Source organism: Sapajus apella, unplaced genomic scaffold (assembly GCF_009761245.1).
Source record: "Sapajus apella isolate SASKATOON/1434 unplaced genomic scaffold, GSC_monkey_1.0 scaffold8, whole genome shotgun sequence".
NCBI lineage: Eukaryota > Metazoa > Chordata > Mammalia > Primates > Cebidae > Sapajus > Sapajus apella.
The window spans coordinates 4,792,803-4,811,684 of NW_022436948.1; the positions used below are offsets into that span (position 1 = coordinate 4,792,803).

Here is an 18,882-nt window from a genome sequence, read left to right on the forward strand (position 1 = left end):
TGCAGCCCATTGTGCAAGCTTGACTTTGTGTGTCTGGCTTTTCAATGGACACAGAAGCCCTAGAGTGGGTCTCCCCGGCTTGGGTGGCTCTCGGGTTTGGGCCCGTACATCTGGAGTGGGTCGGGGCCCCAGAGATTTGCTGCCATTGATTTGTCCCCCACAGCAAACAAGCCTCTCATTGACCTCAATTTTCCCGCTTTCTTTCTTTTGAAGGATAGATTTTTCATGGTACTTGTCCTGATTGTTTTTATAGTGTTCAAATCAGTATTTATTTTTTTTTTTTTGAGAAGGAATTTCTCTCTTGTCACCCAGGCTGGGGTATAGTGGCATGATCTCTGCTCACTGCAACCTCTGCGTCCTGGGTTCAAGTGATTCTCCCACCTCAGCCTCCCAAGTAGCTGGAACTACAGGCAGGTGCCACCATGCCTGGTTATTTTTGTATTTTTAGAAGAGATGGGGCTTCACCATGTTGGCCAGGCTGATGTCGAACTCCTGACATTGGGTGATCCACCCACCTTGGCCTCCCAAAGTGCTGGGATTACAGGCATGAGCCACTGCACCCAGACAAATATGTATTTTTGTATATATCAGCTTTAATTGTTAATAAATTTTGTATTAAATTGTCACGAAGGAACTCCTGTTTAATAAATGGACATGTAAGAAAAAAAGAATGAATAGTAAAAAACAAAACAAAACAAACAAAAAAACTTTGGTAATTGAAAGTTCTGGTTAGTTTTTATTCTAAATAAATTCAATATGTGACACAGATGTAGGCACCTGGGGAGAATCTACGGTGCCTTTTCAATGTCTTGTCACTTTGTTATTAATCTCTAACTGTGTAAGCCATACAGATAGGATGCATATTTCACAAAATAAAATAAAAACATTATCAATTTAAAAGATCATTGGTATAGCTGTAAGATGATGTGATATTTTATATTTTACCCCTTGGTGCAAATAAGAGTTTTATCTTATTCATCTTCTTTTCAATTGTTTAGGGGTCACCGCCAGGTGTTGGACCTTACTATGAAAACCATGGATACCAACCGGAAAACCCCTATCCCGCACAGCCCGCTGTGGCTCCCAGTGTCTACATGGTGTATCCGGCTCAGCACTACCCGTCCCCCCTACCCCAGTACGCCCCGAGGGTCCTGACACACGCTTCCAACCCTGTCGTCAGCACGCAGCCCAAATCCCCATCGGGAAGAGTGTGCAGCTCAAGTAGGATTCTCTTTGTGTTTATTTCCTATGATAAACCTGAGGTCCTGGGTCTGCCTCCCCAGTGGGCCCTCTGCTCCCACCAGCTCTGTCGCCAGCTCTCCTGGTCTGACCCTGCTCCTCCATCTGCTGGAGCCAGTCTGTCTTCACGCCTTTCCACTCTTTTCCTGCTGGGCCAAGCTGTTGCCTCCAGGTCTGTCCTCTTGCCCAGGGCCTGCAGAGACCTCTGTCTTCCGTAACTCTCCTGTACAGCTCTGCCTGTTCCACTTGGCGTAGGCTTTCGTGATCACCTTCTCTGGGCGTCTTGGCTGTGTGGTTTATAGATGTATCCTCCTGAATAAATGGTAAGCTTCCAAGAGCAGAAATTAACAACCTTGCCTTTCCTTGTCCCCTGAATGTGACAGGTCATGTTTAAGGTGCTCCATGTTACTTCGTGTTCAGTGAGTGTCCTGGCTGGTGTGTTTGCAGCACGGAAGTGTCTGTGCTGTCCCAGCGGGCTTCACGGTCCTGCGGGTGGCTGGAGTGAGCCTGGGAGTACTGCAGGTTAAATTTTCTCTGCTGTCACTTCAGTCCTTCCTCTTCCTCACCCTCCCATTCATCTCCTTTCTTTGCCATTTCATGTGGTCTCATGTCTTTCCAGACCATTCCCTCTGGCACTGCCTTCCAGCTTTGAATTCAGGCTGGTTTCAGTGCTAAGAATCGCCCAGGTGGGACTCACACAGCAGTGGCTATGCCAAAGGTCTTTTAAATTGATCTTTTAATTGATAGTGTTTTTATTTTATTTTGCAAACTGTGTATCCTGACTGTACAACTTGTACAGTTAGAGATTCGTCAAAATGTGAATTTCTACGTGTCCACGTCACATAATCAGTCATTGACATGGTTAATGCCAGTGCTCTTTGAAGCCCTGTCGGTCTGCCCCCACCTCTGTCCCACTCAGGGAAAGTGCTGTTGCTCTTGAGTTTCTGCCCCTCCTCTCACCCCCTCGCCCTTCACAAATGGCTCTTCTGCCCTGTTCCTCTCCTGCCACCTCCTCTCTCTGAGTTTTCTACCCCTTCATGAGCCCTCCTTCCTAATCATCCCTCCTCCTCTCCCTCCTCTGTTTCTCTCTTTCCCTCCTTCCGATGTTCCCCACCAAACAGATACTTGTGTTTGCGCTGATGTTCTTCTGGGGGCGGTTGGGTAGGTCAAGGCCAGTGGTTCTCAGTCAGGACAATTTGGACCCCCAGTGACAATTGGCAGTGTCTGGAGACAGTGTGGGTGGTTGCAGGTGGGGAGGGGGTGCTGCTCCCAGGTAGGCACCGGGGATACTGCCCAACCTCCTGCAGTGCACAAGACAGCTTCCTCACCCCCTGGACAGCAAAGAATCCTCCAGGCAAAATATCGCTTAGTGTCGAGATTGCAAACTCCTGGTCTTTGTCCATTGTGGGGATGGAAGGAAGCCAGGGTGAAAGGGTTAAGGACCTGTGTGTGAGCTACCTCCCAAAGAAACGGCAGTGAAAGTCCTCTCCTGAAGTCAGCACCTCTAGATGGGGGTGTTCCCGCTGGTGACAGCCAAACCCCGGAGGGCGAAGGAACCCGTGGCCCACCTGAAGGACACATTTCCACTTCTCCTGGGAAAGATTAGATGATGACAGAGCGTCGGACAGGGATAGATGAGTCCCTTCTCCGTTGCTTTTATAAGGGAAGGATATGAACCTGCATGTATGATTTTGCATTATAAAACTCAGAAACTCAAAACAATTTAGTAATTTAATTGAACGTATCTTGGTATTATTTTTAAGAACACACTTGGCATCTAATATACAGAAACGTATACATTTGAAGTATAATGTTTGGCTTTGAAGCTCTTCTCCCAGTTATTCAGTAGCACAGGTTCGGAAGCACCCATCAGGAGCATAAGGAACTTTCTCCAGACTGATTGTATTTACTTGCTTTAGCAACAGCCACAGAAGGTTGATGATTGAATAGGAGTGAATACACAGCTGAAGGCTTAGACTTTGGAGGGTTGAAGGTCAACAGTCCTTCAAATGTGCACATGAAGCAAACAGTGGACACAGGAAACCACAGGGCTGAGGTGACGGCCGTAAGTTGGTCATGATGGAGGGAAATAGATAGTGAGTTCTGTGTGTGTGCATGTGTGCATGTGTATTTGATATGGAGTCTTGCTCTGTCACCCAGGCTGGAGTGCAGTGGCGCTATCTTGGCTCACTGTAACCTCTGCCTCTCAGGCTCAAGCGATTCTCCTGCCTCAGCATCCCAAGTGGCTAGAACTACAGGTGCACTGCCATGTCCAGCGAATTTTTGTATTTTTAGTAGAGATGGGGTTTTTGTCATGCTGGCCAGGCTGGTCTTGAACTCCTGACCTCAGGTGATCCACCCGCCTCAGCCTCCCGAAGTGCTGGGATTACAGATGTGAGCCACCATGCCCGGCCGGTGAGTTGTAATTAAACTCTGCAGCAGCAGCCATGATCAACCAGGACCCAGTGATGCCTGTACTGACCATGCATTGGCTCCAAATGGCTGTCCAGCAAAATAAATCTGGGAGCTTCCTGCTTTGCACACGCTCCTGGTGAGAACCCTGCAGATCACCACATGCTCCATGTGAGGTTCAGGATACCTAATGGAATAGCCCTCAACTCAGCAGACCAGTTATTTTATCGTGGATAAAATGGCACTTGGGACATCATCTACAGAGGAAAGTGTCCTTCGCCTCAGAGAGGCCATCTGGAATTTCTCCCGTGAACAACCTTGGCTCCAGCCTGCCTTCATCACATGTAATCATTGCAGCCGAGTTATGAGAACACTGTGTACCTGGGCACGGCCCTTGGACCAGTGCTGCTGGCCTCATCTGTGAGCCTGTTGGAAATTCAGATTCAGGTCAGGTTACAGGCTGACACCTGTAATCCCAGAGGCTGAGGCGAGTGGATTGCTTGAGCCTAGGAGTTTGAGACCAGCCTGGGCAACATGGTGAAATCGCATCTACCAAAAATTAGCCTGGCATAGTGGTGCACATCTGTGGTCCCAGCTATTCGAGAGGCTGAAGTGGGAGGATGGCTTGAGTGTAGGAGTCGGAGGCCACAGTGAGCCATGATTGTGCCACTGCACTCCAGCCAGGGTGACAAGCAAGACTCTGTCTCAAGAAAAAAAAAAAAAAAGAAAAGAAAAGAACGAAAGAAAACAAGAGCAATGCAGATTCATGCCTGACCCCTAACTGAAATAGAATCTCTGGTGATGTGAACCACCACATTCCCCAGGTCATTTTTAAGCCTGTAATGGTTTGAGAGTGATTGTAGAATTATCAGAATGTTGTCACCAAGTGAGAGGTGCGGCGTTGAGCCCTCAGCAGATGGGTCAGCTCTGATCTTCTCACCCTGGCAGAACTCCAGAGGCACAGGTGTGGCCAGGTAGGGAGCTCCCGGCTGTCACGCCACCTCTCCAGCCTGGGAGGGTCTGTTCAAATGCTTTCCCCTCCCCTCTCCTCCACCTCTCCACCTTTCTTGAGGGAAAGCTCCTGGGAGCTCCTGGACCTGGGGCTGCTGGGCATCACTGGAGTGATAAGGATGGACGCCCTTGCTCCTAGCCCCTGAGCTTGCGGAGCGCAGCGTCTGACCCTGCCATGCCTCTGCGGCGCCTGTAGCTGTCTTCTGAACTCTGTGTGACTTTTGGCTTACCCTTGGACCGACAATGCTATGTCTGGCTAGAGACAATCAGGGACCTTTTCCAAATCCCTTTATTTTTTTCTGAAATCTGCCTTTCCTTTGAGTTTCATATTTCTGCCCTTGGACCAAAGGGCTGCGCTGGCACTGTCCAGCAGGACTTGGGACAGCTATGGGAAGCTTCTGCAGCTGCACTGTCTGACATGGTAGCCACTGGCCACATGTGGTGGCTGAGCACTTGAATTTACGTCATTTTACTTAATTTCATGGAATGTTAATTAAATAGCCACACGCAGCTGGCAGCTGTCTGAATGGGACACTGTGGGCTTGTTTGTAGCATCTATTCGCTAAACAGCCTTGGGCAAGACAATTTATTCTGCTTCGAGTACCACTGACAGTGATGATAGTTTTGGGGACAGTGTTATTACTTTGCTTATGCCTGTAATTACGAAGATGATGTCTTAGTCCCCCTGTTTTTTACACTAATCGTCTGCCTATTTTAAGACCCTCTTTTAGCATACCATACTTTTTTCTTTTTTGAGACAGAGTTTTTGCTCTGTCGCCTGGGCTGGAATGCAGTGGTATCATCTTGGCTCACTGCAACCTTTTTCTCCTTGGTTCAAGTGATTCTCCTACCTCAGCCTCCCAAGTAGCTGGGATTACAGGCACCCACCACTACGCCCGGCTAATTTTTGTATTTTTAGTAGAGACAGGGTTTCACCATGTTGGCCAGGCTGGTCTCGAACTCTTGACCTCAGGTGATCCTCCCACCTCAGCCTCCCAAAGTGTTAGGGTTACAGACATGTAACCGGTCACCACGCCCGGCCAAGCACACCATACTTTTTGAAAGGGCTAACCATGTACTTTGCTGAAGATCACAGCTTCCTCCTGTTGGTCTTCAAAAAGCATAAGGTAAGGTTTAGTGTTATGGGAGAAGTAGGATCACCCATGATATTTCTTAAAATTAAAAGTCACACTTTTAAGTGCATATGAAATAATTATTTCTTAATATGGTGTTCTATAAAAATAACAGAAAACATTTGAGAGCATGACTTCTAAACAACTCTGGTCTGAATGGTGCGCTCTCTCCTTCTTCCAGAGACTAAGAAAGCTCTGTGTATCACCTTGGCCCTGGGGACCGTCCTCGCAGGAGCTGCGCTGGCCGCTGGCCTGGTCTGGAAGTTCAGTAAGTGCAAGGAGCCTCGCTTCCACCATGTGCTCTGTCAGTCCCTGGTGCGCTGAGCCAGACCGTGCGCTCTGGGCTATTGAGACCTCCCGAGGCCCGCTGTGAGGTTTCTCTCTTACATAACGAGGCTGTCTCTCTTCCCTTCTCTTGTTTAGCTATGGTATTGACACATCATGGGAGAAGCATGTAGAATGTGCCCAGTGCTTTGGGGTGCTTGGTGCCGCCCAGCACTGTGAGCACAGGTTCTTCTACCTTGGGGCCATACGTGGTTACCTGTATCTCACTGCATAGCAATGGCTGTTGGGGGCCAGGCCCGCCCCTCCCTGTCCCACTCCTGCAGCTGCAGCCTGAGCCTTTCCCATCAGCCTGGGTGGTGCAGACCCATGCATCATTGTGGATCCTTAAAGTTACCTTGAAGTGTGGCAGAGAGGATGTGTGAGTGCCGTCCAAACCCACACACGGAGAGGGTCTCCCCACTGGCCCCACGAACGTAAGGTGCCCCACCGCTAATTTTACTTATACTTGCTGGTGGCGAGGACACTTCTCCTCCTGATTAAAGTAGGGTATTGGCTGGGTACGGTGGCTCATGCCTGTAATCCCAGCACTTTAAGAGGCCAAGGCAGGTGGACCACCTGAGGTCAGGAGTTCGAGATCAGCCTGGCCAACATGTCAAAATACCATCTCTACTAAAAATACAAAAACTAAGCCAGGCATGGTGACACACACCTGTAATCCCAGCTAATTGAGAGGCTGAGGCAGGAGAATCATCTGAACTCAGGAGGTGGAGGTTGCAGTGAGCCAAGATCGTGCCCCTGTACTCCAGCCTGGGTGACAGAGTGAGACTTTGTCTCAAAAAAAAAAAAAAAAAAAAAAAGGTGGGGCCAGGAGTTGGAGGTCGCAGAGAGCTGCAATCATGCCACCATGTTCCTCACTTCGTGAGGCTGATTTGGTTCCTCAGCCTGACGGGCACCTCCCTTCTGTTTTCTCTGCAAGTGGAGAGCAAGTGCTCCGTCTCTGAGATAGAGTGCGGCTCCTCAGGCACCTGCGTCAGCCCCTCTAACTGGTGCGACGGCGTGTCCCACTGCCCCAGCGGGGAGGACGAGAACCGGTGTGGTGAGTCACTCTTGGCCTTGGGAAGGAACTGCTCTGCCTACCTTATAGACAGCAGCCTGGTCTGGGGCCCTTTGGGTGACTGGGCCTGGCCTGCTTCCAGCATGCTGACACACGATGTCATTGAATCCCTGTTCCAGGCTGAGCCCTGAGGCTCAGAGGGGTTGTGTTTCTAGCCCCACCTCACACAGCAGGTGGGAGGGAGAGAACAGGGTCACTGAAGACTGCGTCATTGGAGCCACATGTACTCTGAACTGCCACAGGATGTCGGTTAAGATGAGCAAACTGTTTATAAAGTTGAAGATGCAGGCCGGGCACGGTGGCTCACACCTGTAATCCCGGCTCTTTGAGAGGCCCAGGCGGGTGGATCACCTGAGGTCAGGAGTTCCAGACCAGCCTGACCAACATGGTAAAACCTTGTCTCTACTAAAAATACAAAACCAAAACAAAAAACATTAGCCAGGTGGTGGTAATCCCAGCCTACTCAGGAGGCTGAGGCAGGAGAATCACTTGATTCTGGGAGGCGGAGGTTTCAGTGAGCTGAGATTGTGGCACTGCACTCCAGCCTGGGCAACAGAGCCAGACTCTGTCTCAAAAATAAATAAACAAAATAAAGTAGAGTTGGAGATGCGCTATGTTGTTTTCAAAATAAGCTGCCTTTAAGGGTCTATCTCTTGTTACAGAGTGGGCTCACCTATTTTATTTTCTGTGGTTTATCTGTTTATTTTAACGATCAAGGAAGCATTGCACATATTTATGGCGTACCACGTTTGGATACGTGTATGCCTGTGGCATGGCTAAGTCAAGCTAGAACACGGGCATTAGCTCACATACACGTCTTATTAAGAACACATAAAACCTACCCTTGTAGTGATTTTCAACTACGCAACGTATAGTTATTAACTTAGCCACTGTGATGTACAACAAGTCTCTCGAACTTACTCCTCCTGTTTAATGAAGGGTTTGTGACCTCTGACCATGTTGTCACCCCCCAGACTCTGGTAGCTGCCATTCTACTCTCTGCTTGTATGAGTTTGATGTTTTTACATTTCACATCTCAGTGACCTCATGCAGTGTTCGTGTCTCTGTCTCTGGCTTGTTCACTTAGAGCAATGTCCTCCAGTTTCATTTGTCACCAAATGTCAGGATTTCCTTTCTTATGGCTGAATAGTATTGCATTGTGCATGTACACCACATTTTCTTCCTCCTTTCTTTCACTGACGGACCCTGAGGTCGACGTCATTTCTTGGCTGTTGTGAACCGTGCTGCAGTGAGCATGGGCGTGCAGGCCTCTCTTCAACACGCAGATTTCCTTTCTTTTGGATATAAACCCGGAAGTGGGATTGTTGGATCATCTGACAGTTCTGTTTCTAATTTTCAGAGGAAACTCCATACTGTTTTCCATAATGGCCTGACCAATGTCCACTCCTCCCCCGAGGGCACAAGGGCTCCATTGCTCCCTCTGCCTCCTCACCAGCACCTGTTCGTTTCCATCTTCTTGGTGGCAGCCGTTCTAAGAAGCATGAGAGGACACTCCATTGTGGTTTTCATTGGCAGTTTTGTTTCTATTTTTCATTAATCTTTGAGGGTGATTTCAAGGGTGGTTAGTGGCTGTAACAGGGAAACGGTGGCCGAGGATAAGGGATGTGCTAATCATCCCCATCCCGCCCGCTGCGTACGGAACTGGGCTCCGTAGTTGACATGGAGCTGGCTTGTTTCTCCTTAGAAGCTGCCTTTTACTTTTTTCCTTTTCCTTTAAGACTTATTTCCCAGCCGGGAGCAGTGACTCACTTCTGTAATCCCAGCACTTTGGGATCACAAGGTCAGGTGTTCGAGACCCGCCTGACCAACATGGCAAAACCCCATCTCTACTAAAAATACAAAAATGAGCTGGGCGTGGTGGCACGCACCTGTAATCCCAGCTACTCAGGAGGCTGAGACAGGAGAATTGCTGGAACCCAGGAGACGGAGGTTGCAATGAGCTGAGATCGTGCTACTGCACCCCAGCCTAGGGAACAGAATGAGAATCCATCTCACAAAAAAAAAAGCAAAAAGAAAACATAAACAGAAAGACAACAACAACAACAAAACCTTATTTCCCAACCACAGCCATGTACTCCAGGCCTGCAGATCAGCGTTGGTGGTGGTGTGCCCTCTCACATCTTACTTCCCGCTCAGCACACTCTCACATGTTTACACTAGAACCGTTTTTGTTTTTTTTTTTTTTCCTAGAAATAGAAATTTCAGAACTGTAGAGTCAGGGGACTCATCAGAAATCTCAGACAGTTCTTCCCTCCCTCAAGTGACCTCCTAACCTGCTGGGGTTTTCTGTAGAAACCACGAGCCTCAGAGCTGGCCGAGAATTCTAGAAAAAGAGTTTTCCGTGTTAAAGTAATTTCTCCTCAGCTAAGGGCCATCCTTGGTGGGGACGGGTTTCCCGTTAGGCCCTCCCTGTCAGTCCTGGCTGCCTGGTCCTGGCTGTGGAATTTCCTGGTGAGGAGCACTTGGCCTGTGGAGCTCGGCCCTTGTGCCCGCCTTAAGCTGGCTGGAGTGTCTTGTGTTCTTGATGCCTTTAAGCACGGCCTTGCCTCCCAGGAGAGGGTCTGCACTTGAAAATGACGCATTTGCTCATTAAACAGTTCTTGTGCTTTATTTAGTTTCTTAAATAAAGTGGGAAGTTTTTGAGGTTGAGTAGTGCCTGGTTAAGGTAGCACATGAATGGCGTCTTTTTTTTTTTGGCAGAGGGAGGGGACACAGAGTTTCACTCTGTTGCTTAGGCTGGAGGGCAGTGGTATGATCATGGCTCACCAAAACTTCAACCTCCTGGGCTCAAGCAACCTCCCAGCCTCAGCCCCCCAAGTGGCTGGGACTACAGGTGCTCGCCACCATGCCTGGCTAATTTTTGTATTTTTTTTAGAAATGGGGTTTCTTTGATATTGCCCAGGCTGGTCTCGAACTCCTGACCTCAAGCAATCCGCCCGCCTCGGCCTCCCAAACTGCTGGGATTACAGGCGTGAGCCACTGCGCCTGGCCTGGAATGGCTTTTGATGTTCTCCTATGTGCACATGTGGGCAAATAAACACCAGCAAAGTCCTTATGTTACCTGAACAGTCTCTCTCTTCTTAACATTTAAGTTGTATTTATTTAAATACTTTAATAGTTATACATCCAGATAGGTCAAAATCAAGGAAGTATAAAAGGGTATGTGGTGAAAAATCTCATCTTCCTTGCTCTGCTTACTTACCTATCTTCCACCCCTGCCACACACCCCAGATACACACACACACACACACACACACACACACACGAGCCCATCTGTTTACCAGCCAATCACATTTCTTGGGGTGACTTATATCATAAGTCATATGAGTTGCTTCTCTTCCCAGAGAGTTTTTGCATAAAGAAGCACACATACGTCTGCGTTGTCATTTCCCAGAGGTTCCTAGCCAGCTCACTCTCCTGCACTGCATACCATCCTGGACAGCATTTCTTAGGGAAATGAGCCTCTGTGTTTTCCCACCATGGCCCAGTTGGTCCTTTGCATGGATGCACCATTATTGCCCCAGTCTCTTCTTTTGGACCTTATTTTTTTTCCACCTTTTGCTACAACACGCACTGCTCCAACTGTGTGAGCTTATCAGTAGGGGACGCCTCCAGGAGTAGAACTGCTGGGTCAGGGGGTGTGTGGATCTGTAACTTGACAGACCGAGACCACCTTCAGTTTTCTTTTATCCAGTTTCCATGTCGATTATTCATGTAAAGTGAAACAGACGAATGTAACGTTGTGCATGTATTCTATATTAGACCAGAACAGGCATATGGCGTGCTTTTAATTTGTCCATTTCGTTGAGTGGACATTGTTTTTGCTGAGATGCGCATGTTATGAGACTGAAGAATACTACCCATTCCATGGAAAACATTCAAAAATGTGTGTAGAGCTTTCTTCCCGAGGGTGTATGTGTGTGCATATTTTAACATTAATTCACTTTCTACTTCTGATGCTGTCCTTTCTGTGAATCTTTCTCAAAATCTCAGAAGAAAAACTAAGTTGTTCACTCTAGTTAACAGTACTGCCCTATATACTTGGAAATTGCTAGAAGAGCAGATTTTAAGCATTCTCACCATAAAAGAGAAAAGAAAATGGTAATTATGTGAGGTTAATGAGCTTTATTATGGTGAGAATTTCACAGCAGATGTCAATTCATCACGCTGTATGCCTAAAACATGTACAATTGCTTTTGTCTGAGACAAGATCTCCTGCTGCTGCCCAGTCTGGAGTGCAGTGGCTCGATCATGGCTCACTGCAGCCTCCACCTCCTGGGCTCAATCCGTCCTTTACCATCAGCCTCCTGAAAAGCTGGGGCTTACAGGCGTGTACCACCATGCCAGGCTAACTTTTTTTTTTTTTTGTAGAGTTGGGGTTTTGCCATGTAGCCCAGGCTGGTCTCGAAATCTGAGCTCAAGTGATCCTCCTGCCTCCCCTTTCCAAAATGCTGAGATGACAGGCAAGAGCCACGGCACCAGGAAAGGACCAGCCTGAGACATTTTCCAGTGCCCTGGCTTATCAGCTGCCATCCTTCCTGATAACATTTGAATGTAGATAGCCACAAGGGAAAGACAGTCCCTAAAATTACCCACAAACCAAGAAGGAAGTGTCTCCCTTACTCTTTACTGAGCCACAGTGGCAGTTTTGTTTTTAAACATAGAAGTGTATTTCATTTCAGTTACTTTTAAAAAAGTGAACAGACTATTTTTTAGGGCAGTTTTAGGTTGACAGGAAATGAAGCAGACAGCGTGGCGAGCTCCGCGTACTCCTCCCCAGCACATGGCTGCCCTGTGATTGACGTCTCACATCACTGCAGAACACTCATTAACACTGATGAGCCAGACGAGTACATCATGATGAACCACAGTCCTGGACTTCACCCTTTCTCTCGTCCCGTTCTATGGGATTTGACAAATGCATGATGCTGTACGGCCACCATGATAGTAACATCCAGAGTCATTCTCCGGCCCTAAAATCTCTTGCATGGCACCTGTTTCTCTCTCCCCACTCACCCCGCTATCACTGAGCTTGTTAGTGTCTCCGGAGTTCTGGCCTCCTCAGAAGGTGGTCGTGTTGGAACCATGGAGTATGTAGCCTTCACTGCACACACGTTCCTTCACTTAGCTGACCTCCATCACTTAGTAATATGCACTCAAGCTTCCTACATGTCTTTTCATGGCTTGATAGCTCTTTTCTTTTTCTTTTTTTTTTTTTTTTTTTGAGACGGAGTCTTGCTTTGTCGCCCAGGCTGGAGTGTAGTGGCGTGATCTTGGCTCACTGCAACCCCCACTTCCTGGGCTCAAGCAATTCTCCTGCCTCAGCCTCCTGAGTAGCTGGGATTACAAGCATGTGCCACCATGCCCAGCTAATTGTTTTTTTTTTTTTTTTTTTTTTTGTATTCTTAGTAGAGACTGAGTTTCACCGTATTGGCCTGGCTGGTCTCGCACTCCTGACCTTGTGATCCTCCTGCCTAGGCTTCTTAAAGTGCTGGGATTACAGGCATGAGCCACCGTGCCCGGTCAATAGCTCATTTCTTTTTAACACTGAATAATATTCCATTGTCCAGATGTAGCACCATGTTTATCCATTCGTGTAAGTGTAACCTGCGACCAACTCACAGGTAGGATGTGGAAGCACTCACCACCGAGGCATTAGAAAATAATCAGACCCAAGTCATTTCATGGGGGAACAAGCCCACAGGTACCAGACTGTCCAGTGAGTCAGACTGGCAGCAGGAAGTAAGAAGAGAGGCCAGGGCATAGCCAGGTCCTCACTTTATACTTTAAGCCCTTGTATATTTCCCCCAAACCACACAGCACTGTTTCCATGCTTTTCTGCTTTGCATGAATGACGTCATACAGAATGCATCATTTAGCACTTACTCTCTTTCCTGCAGCACGTTTTCAAGTTTCTTCCTGCTCATGATGCGTGAGCTGCATGGGATTCTGTTCTGTGGATACGTCCAACCCATGTATTATCCTGCCCAGCCAAAAGTTCCCCAAAACTCTAGATGGTGGTTACTTCTAGGGAGGGAGAGAAGGGATTGGGAATAGGGAGTGACGGCAATGTTGTTTATAATGTTTTGTTTCTTGAAATAAAAAAGCTGAGATCATTTTAGCAGAATAATGATTAATTTCGAGTCTCCTGGACAATTTGTTGCTCAAAGTGGTCTCTTAAAGAACACTTTAAAAAATCCTTTTATCTTATTGATTATTTATTTGTTCATTCATTTATTGAGACAGAGTTTTGCTCTGTCACCCAGGCTGGAGTACAGCAATGCAATCTCAGCTCACTGCAACCTCCACCTCCCAGATTCAAGCAATTCTGCCTCAGCCTCCTGAGTAGCTGGGATTACAGGTGGTGTGCCACCACATGGGGATAATTTTTGCATTTTAGTAGAGAGGGGTTCCACCATGTTGGGCAGGCTGGTGATTTGCCCACTCCTGACTTCAGGTGATCCGCCCACCTCGGCCTCCCAAAGTGATGGGATTACAGGTGTGAGCTACCATGTCTTACCTATCTTATTTATTTTTAAAAACAGTTTACTGAGATATAATTTATGTGCCATAAAATTCAAGTGCACAATTCAGTGCTTTTTATATATAAAACATATATATAATAGCTTGCTGAGATACAATTTTTCATATAAAACAGCTTATAGAAATGTAATTTATGTATCATAAAATTTAAATATATAATTCACCTGGATTTTATATATTCACAAATATGTGCAACTATCACCACAGCCAATTTTAGGATATTTTCTTCAGCTTATAAAGAAACCCCAGACCCTTGAACTATCACCCATATCCCTCCTCCCAGCCCATCCCTCCTAAGCATCCACTCATCTACTTTGCGTCTATAGATTTCCTAATCTAGGCATTCCATTTCCTACTCTGGGATCATGCAATATGTGGACCCCTGCAGTATGAGCGGGATTTCATATGGCAGGGATCATGCAATGTGTCTAGCTCCTTTCACTGAGCATAATGGCTTCAGGACTCACGGGCAGCCTGTGTGTGAATGTCATTCCCTCTTCTGGCTGGATCGTATTCCATTGTATACTTGGACATATCCTATTCCGCTCACCCAGCCGTTGGGGGCGCTTGGAGTGTTTTCACCTTTTTAAGCTGTTTTAAGAGGGCTGCAGTGAACTTTTGTACAAGTTTTTAACCCAATGCCTGTTTTCAATTCTTTTGTGTAGAGAGCACTTTTTAGCAGAAAAAGAATAGATCCGTGGTCTCCCTTTGTGTGCAATCAGTACCTTGAGAGGAGCAAACTCTGTGCTGTCACCCCCAGAGCCGTGGGGGAGCGCGGGGCTTGGGTAGCAGCTAGGACCGAGTTGGGGCAACTGTATGAAACTCATGGAGGCTCCCCCTCTCGTGCAGTTCGCCTCTACGGACCAAACTTCATCCTTCAGGTGTACTCATCTCAGAGGAGGTCCTGGCACCCTGTGTGCCAAGATGACTGGAACGAGAACTACGGGCGGGCGGCCTGCAGGGACATGGGCTACAAGTGAGTACCGGGCAGCGTCACCAGTGACAGGGACAGACAGCAGAAAGATGAGAACGCGCTCTCTCTGCCTCCCTGTGGAACCGCCGGCACATGAGTGCTGGGGACAATTGTCACCTTCCAAAAGCTGAGTCCTGTAGCCAGCAGGTGGAACTTATCCAGCTAGGACTGTGCCCAGCATAGGGCCCTCGGCTCACTGCCACCCTGCCCTGCTTCCTCCTCGGCCTCTGGTTGCTCAGGAGTGCCTGGTGCTGTGTCACTGGGTCAGGGGTGCAGGCTGAGGGTATGAGGTGCCTCTTTTTCCAAGGTGCCTCTCAGCCAGGGTCCATTCACCTCCCTGGGTAGAGGTTGGCACAGGGCAGCCAGCAAGGAGGGTTGGGCTGGGGAGCTCAGCAGAGACGACTCCTGTGCCAGTTTCACTGCATTCGGGAGCCATGGAAGGGTTTTGAGCTGGGGAGAGAATCAGTCAATCAGGTGTATACTTTAAAATGTTGTTCCTGCTTGCAGCTCTGAGGGAAAGTGGGAAGGCTTAAGGGGATGTGTGTGCCCTGTCAGTGATTCCTAGCTGGGGCGGAGGGTGGTGGTGATCACTTATCAGCACTGCCTGGGGAGGCTGGGCAGGCCTCAGGCATTGGGGGAGAGGCTGGCAGGATTCTGCTGCCACTTTGTTTTCTATGGGAAGGCCCCCAGGTGATTTCTACGCAATTTTAGGGTATTCAACATGCCAGTTTTCAGAATGAATTACCACTTGCTGAGAAAGTTGGTGTCTTAGCTATGCCATCCCGAAACAGCAGGGGTGAATGACACAGCAAAGTCCCTATCTTAGCCCAGGAGCCTGTGGAATTGGTAACCGGGGACATATTAACATCAGTACCTTGTATTATATTAAATGTATGTACAACTACATATTCCTATGACCTTCTCATCGTTTCTTGATCCTCACCTAGGTTAGAAAAACGATGAGTAGAGGAATCGTACCTGATACTTTAGGGTTATTAAATTGAAAAATCGTTACAATATTGTAGCACTTGGTTAGAACTTGTGATTTCCCCCCCACCAAATGCTAAGGTTTTTCCCTCTTATTCTGAAGGTTGTTGGAGAGGTATTATGACATAGTGTATGATTTGTATTTGTTTATGCCTTAACCATTACCATAGATAAAGTTTTCTGTCTCTTTTAGGAATAGTTTTTACTCTAGCCAAGGAATAGTGGATGACAGCGGGGCCACAAGCTTTATGAAACTGAACATGAGTGCCGGCAACGTTGATATCTACAAAAAACTCTACCACAGGTATGAGGTGATCTCTTCTTTGAAAAATTTTGGAATGAAATTGACTAGGAGACACCGTGGGGAACTGCTGTCCTGAGCCTGATTTCTCTAAGCTGCAGCACTCCGTCTGGATGTGTTTTGTATGGGGAGGGAATTCAAGCCTGACCAGGACTGGTGGGAAGTAGCTGAGGTTTCTCCGCTATTGAATTTTCAGCCTCTACCATCTGCCCTCGTTGTTAGCAGATAACATGGCCACATGGACATTCAACTCTATTTCCCTTTGCTCTTCAGACATTTAGAGATGTACCTATTGTGTCAGGGCGTGGTTCTAGGAATCCAAGATAATATCTCAGTGTCCCAGCTAGAGTGACTGACTCATCCCAGTTTGCCAGGGACTTCACTGGCTTCAGCAAGGAAAGTCCTGCTCTGTTCCAGGCAGCGGGGCTGGCTGGTCCCCTTAGCCCCAGCCCTGGGACAGCAGTGTCAGAGGGTGCTCTGCCAGGGGTGAGCAGCATTCTGGCGACCTGGGAACCAGTCATGGTGTGTCCAGGAAGTGGGCACAAGCCGCAGGTCACGTGATGAATGATGAAGAGGGGATGGGCTTAGGCTACTCCTTTTGCTTTGCACATAGGTAAGACGTTTGCAGTCTGGCTATGATTGTTGCTGTTATGAGGGTTTTCTGATGTGAAAGATATACAACGTCCTTCGCCCATGGGTTCTCCTTGCCTCCCAGGTCCACAGGGCTCATCCCTGGTGTCTAGGTGTCACCTCCCTGCCCGCCAGGTGCCAGGTGCTGCATTTCAGGGAGGATGCACTAATCACCCCGCGCCACCTTTCCTCTGAGTGGGAGGTTGGGGCAGGTTTGCATTCCCGGGGGCTGCTGGCAGAGGTGTCTGGGGGCCTGACTTCCACTGCAGCCTGCTGTCCTGGGGAATGTGGCGAGGCACGCCCAGTGGGGAGGGCCGTGCACGGCCAGGTGTACCCGTAACAATGGCAGGGCTGCGGTTTGTCTCTGTGGAGAAACTAAACACAGCTGCCTGGGCACTTTGTAAATGCTGAGTGGTTCTTTGTCTTCCTGGGTTACACAAGCAGGCAGGGCGCCAAGTCCAGCCAGGCAGGGGCAGGGGGAGGGGAGGATGTGCCGCCATCCCTTGGCAAGAGCACTGGGAACTCACAAGCTGGCTGGAGGGCTTGGAAGGAAGAAGAGAAGGCCATTGTCCGATGGGCTCTCTTCTGTCTCCGTGGTGGCGGTGGGGGCAGGGGCACTTCTTTTCCTCTCTTTGGGCAGGAGTTGCCCTTTGATGCCTGAGTTCTTGGCTTGCTTCCTGTCAGGCTTCTGTGAATAACCACATGTGCCCTGGTGCTATGGCCACACAGGGCTGTCTCTACTGACCTTAGGATTCTCAGAAAATGTCTTCTCTTAAAGGGAACATGTCTTTGCTTGGCCATGTCAGTGCCCCAGAGCCAGAGTCCACCTGGAATGCACCTGCTGTCACTGGGAACCTGGGGGGTGAGCCTCAATAACAGGGTGTGAGGAAGGACCTATTATTGCCAGGCCGGGGCTCCTGCGAGGTGGTTTGGGGCAGTTGGAGGAAGCAGGGCTTTCTGGATGCTCTTGGGAAGCAGGGGTAGTTCTGTGATGGCTGCTTTATGATGTTTTTTTCTAGGAAGAGGTTGGAATGTGGCTAGGCTAAAGCTGTGATTGGTAAAGACAGGTCCGTCGCTCCAGTTAGCCAGGATGGGAGGAGATAGATGTCAGGTCGTGGTTTTGTGGTTCTGACAAGGTTTCCGTTTCAGAGGAGGCTCCCAGTGTCTCGCCCCATCTGGGCCGTGGAGTGGCCTAGTCTGATGCGGTGCTCAGTGAAATTGTTCACGTTCCGCAGAGCGCACAGCCCAGCTGTCAGGGCCGGGCCAGCTCTGCGTGTTGGGGGCTGCGTCTTTCCTTCTCAGCAGATCCCGGGAAAGTCACAGCGGGACGGAATGCATCCGTTACTTCCTCTTCATCCATGACCTGGGATGTTTGGCTCCCAAATGAGAAACTTACGTTTCCTCTAATCCCAGGCAAATTATTGGTTATATTGCTTTCAACACTCCAAATGTAAAGCAGTCATATGAGCCCAGAAGTTTCCAAGTGACTTCCTTACAAAATTAGAAGATGATTTTCAATTCTAAGAGGAAGAATGAAAACTAGCGTTATTGTATGCTGACCCTCAGAACCGCCCTAGGAGTTGGTACAGTTTTAAGAGAGGTTAAGTAACTTGCTCAAGGTCACACAGCAGGGATGTGAGCCACGTACCTTGGCTCAGTGTCTGGTGTTTGGCACTGTCCCTCTATGGATTTACTTACCTTATTGGAGTTGTAAGTAGCAGACCCTTCTACGTCTCAGAAGACAAGAGAGGGAATTTGGAAGACATGACTGATTTCCAAGCATGTGAGAGGCAGGTGACCCCTCACTCACTATCCTGACCAGAATTTCCCCTGTTCTTTTGTAGTGATGCCTGTTTTTCAAAAGCAGTGGTTTCTTTGCGCTGTATAGGTAAGTGCGTCCGGATTCTCCCTCTTGATACTTCTAACTAGGACACACTCTCTACCTTCAGAACAGGACTCCCTGTGTCTCTGGGGGCATGGAGAGGGAAGGAGGTGGGGTCAGGGGTTGGGATGTGCCCAGCCCCCTCTAGCTCTGTCCAAGGAGCTGCTGGTTTGGATTTTGATGGCTTGTAGACACCTTCAGTCTTGGGTCCGAGGGACACCCCCTGAGGTCAGGCATGCTCAGGAAGCTGATAAGGCCCTATGCTTTGTGCCACCCGTGAGCTGGAGACTCTGCAGGTGGGAGTAAAGCGGGTGGCGTTAGTGAGCCCTGGCAGCCGCGGAGTGTGGACTC

At 48.5% G+C, this 18,882-nt stretch overlaps 1 protein-coding gene across 4 annotated transcripts in view; it reads left to right on the top strand.

Annotated features, from left to right (window-relative positions):
* TMPRSS2 (transmembrane serine protease 2) overlaps positions 1 to 18,882 on the top strand; it is a 44,524-nt gene that overhangs the window by 15,532 nt on the left and 10,110 nt on the right. For 2 of the 4 annotated variants that reach the window (XM_032276822.1, XM_032276824.1), the window contains exons 3-8: positions 999 to 1,221; positions 5,977 to 6,063; positions 7,057 to 7,176; positions 14,608 to 14,734; positions 15,912 to 16,022; positions 18,494 to 18,537. In XM_032276822.1, the coding sequence (XP_032132713.1) occupies positions 999 to 1,221; positions 5,977 to 6,063; positions 7,057 to 7,176; positions 14,608 to 14,734; positions 15,912 to 16,022; positions 18,494 to 18,537 (712 nt within the window). The remainder of the gene's footprint in view (positions 1 to 998; positions 1,222 to 5,976; positions 6,064 to 7,056; positions 7,177 to 14,607; positions 14,735 to 15,911; positions 16,023 to 18,493; positions 18,538 to 18,882) is intronic. The other 2 variants (XM_032276820.1, XM_032276823.1) reach the window with 1 other exon arrangement.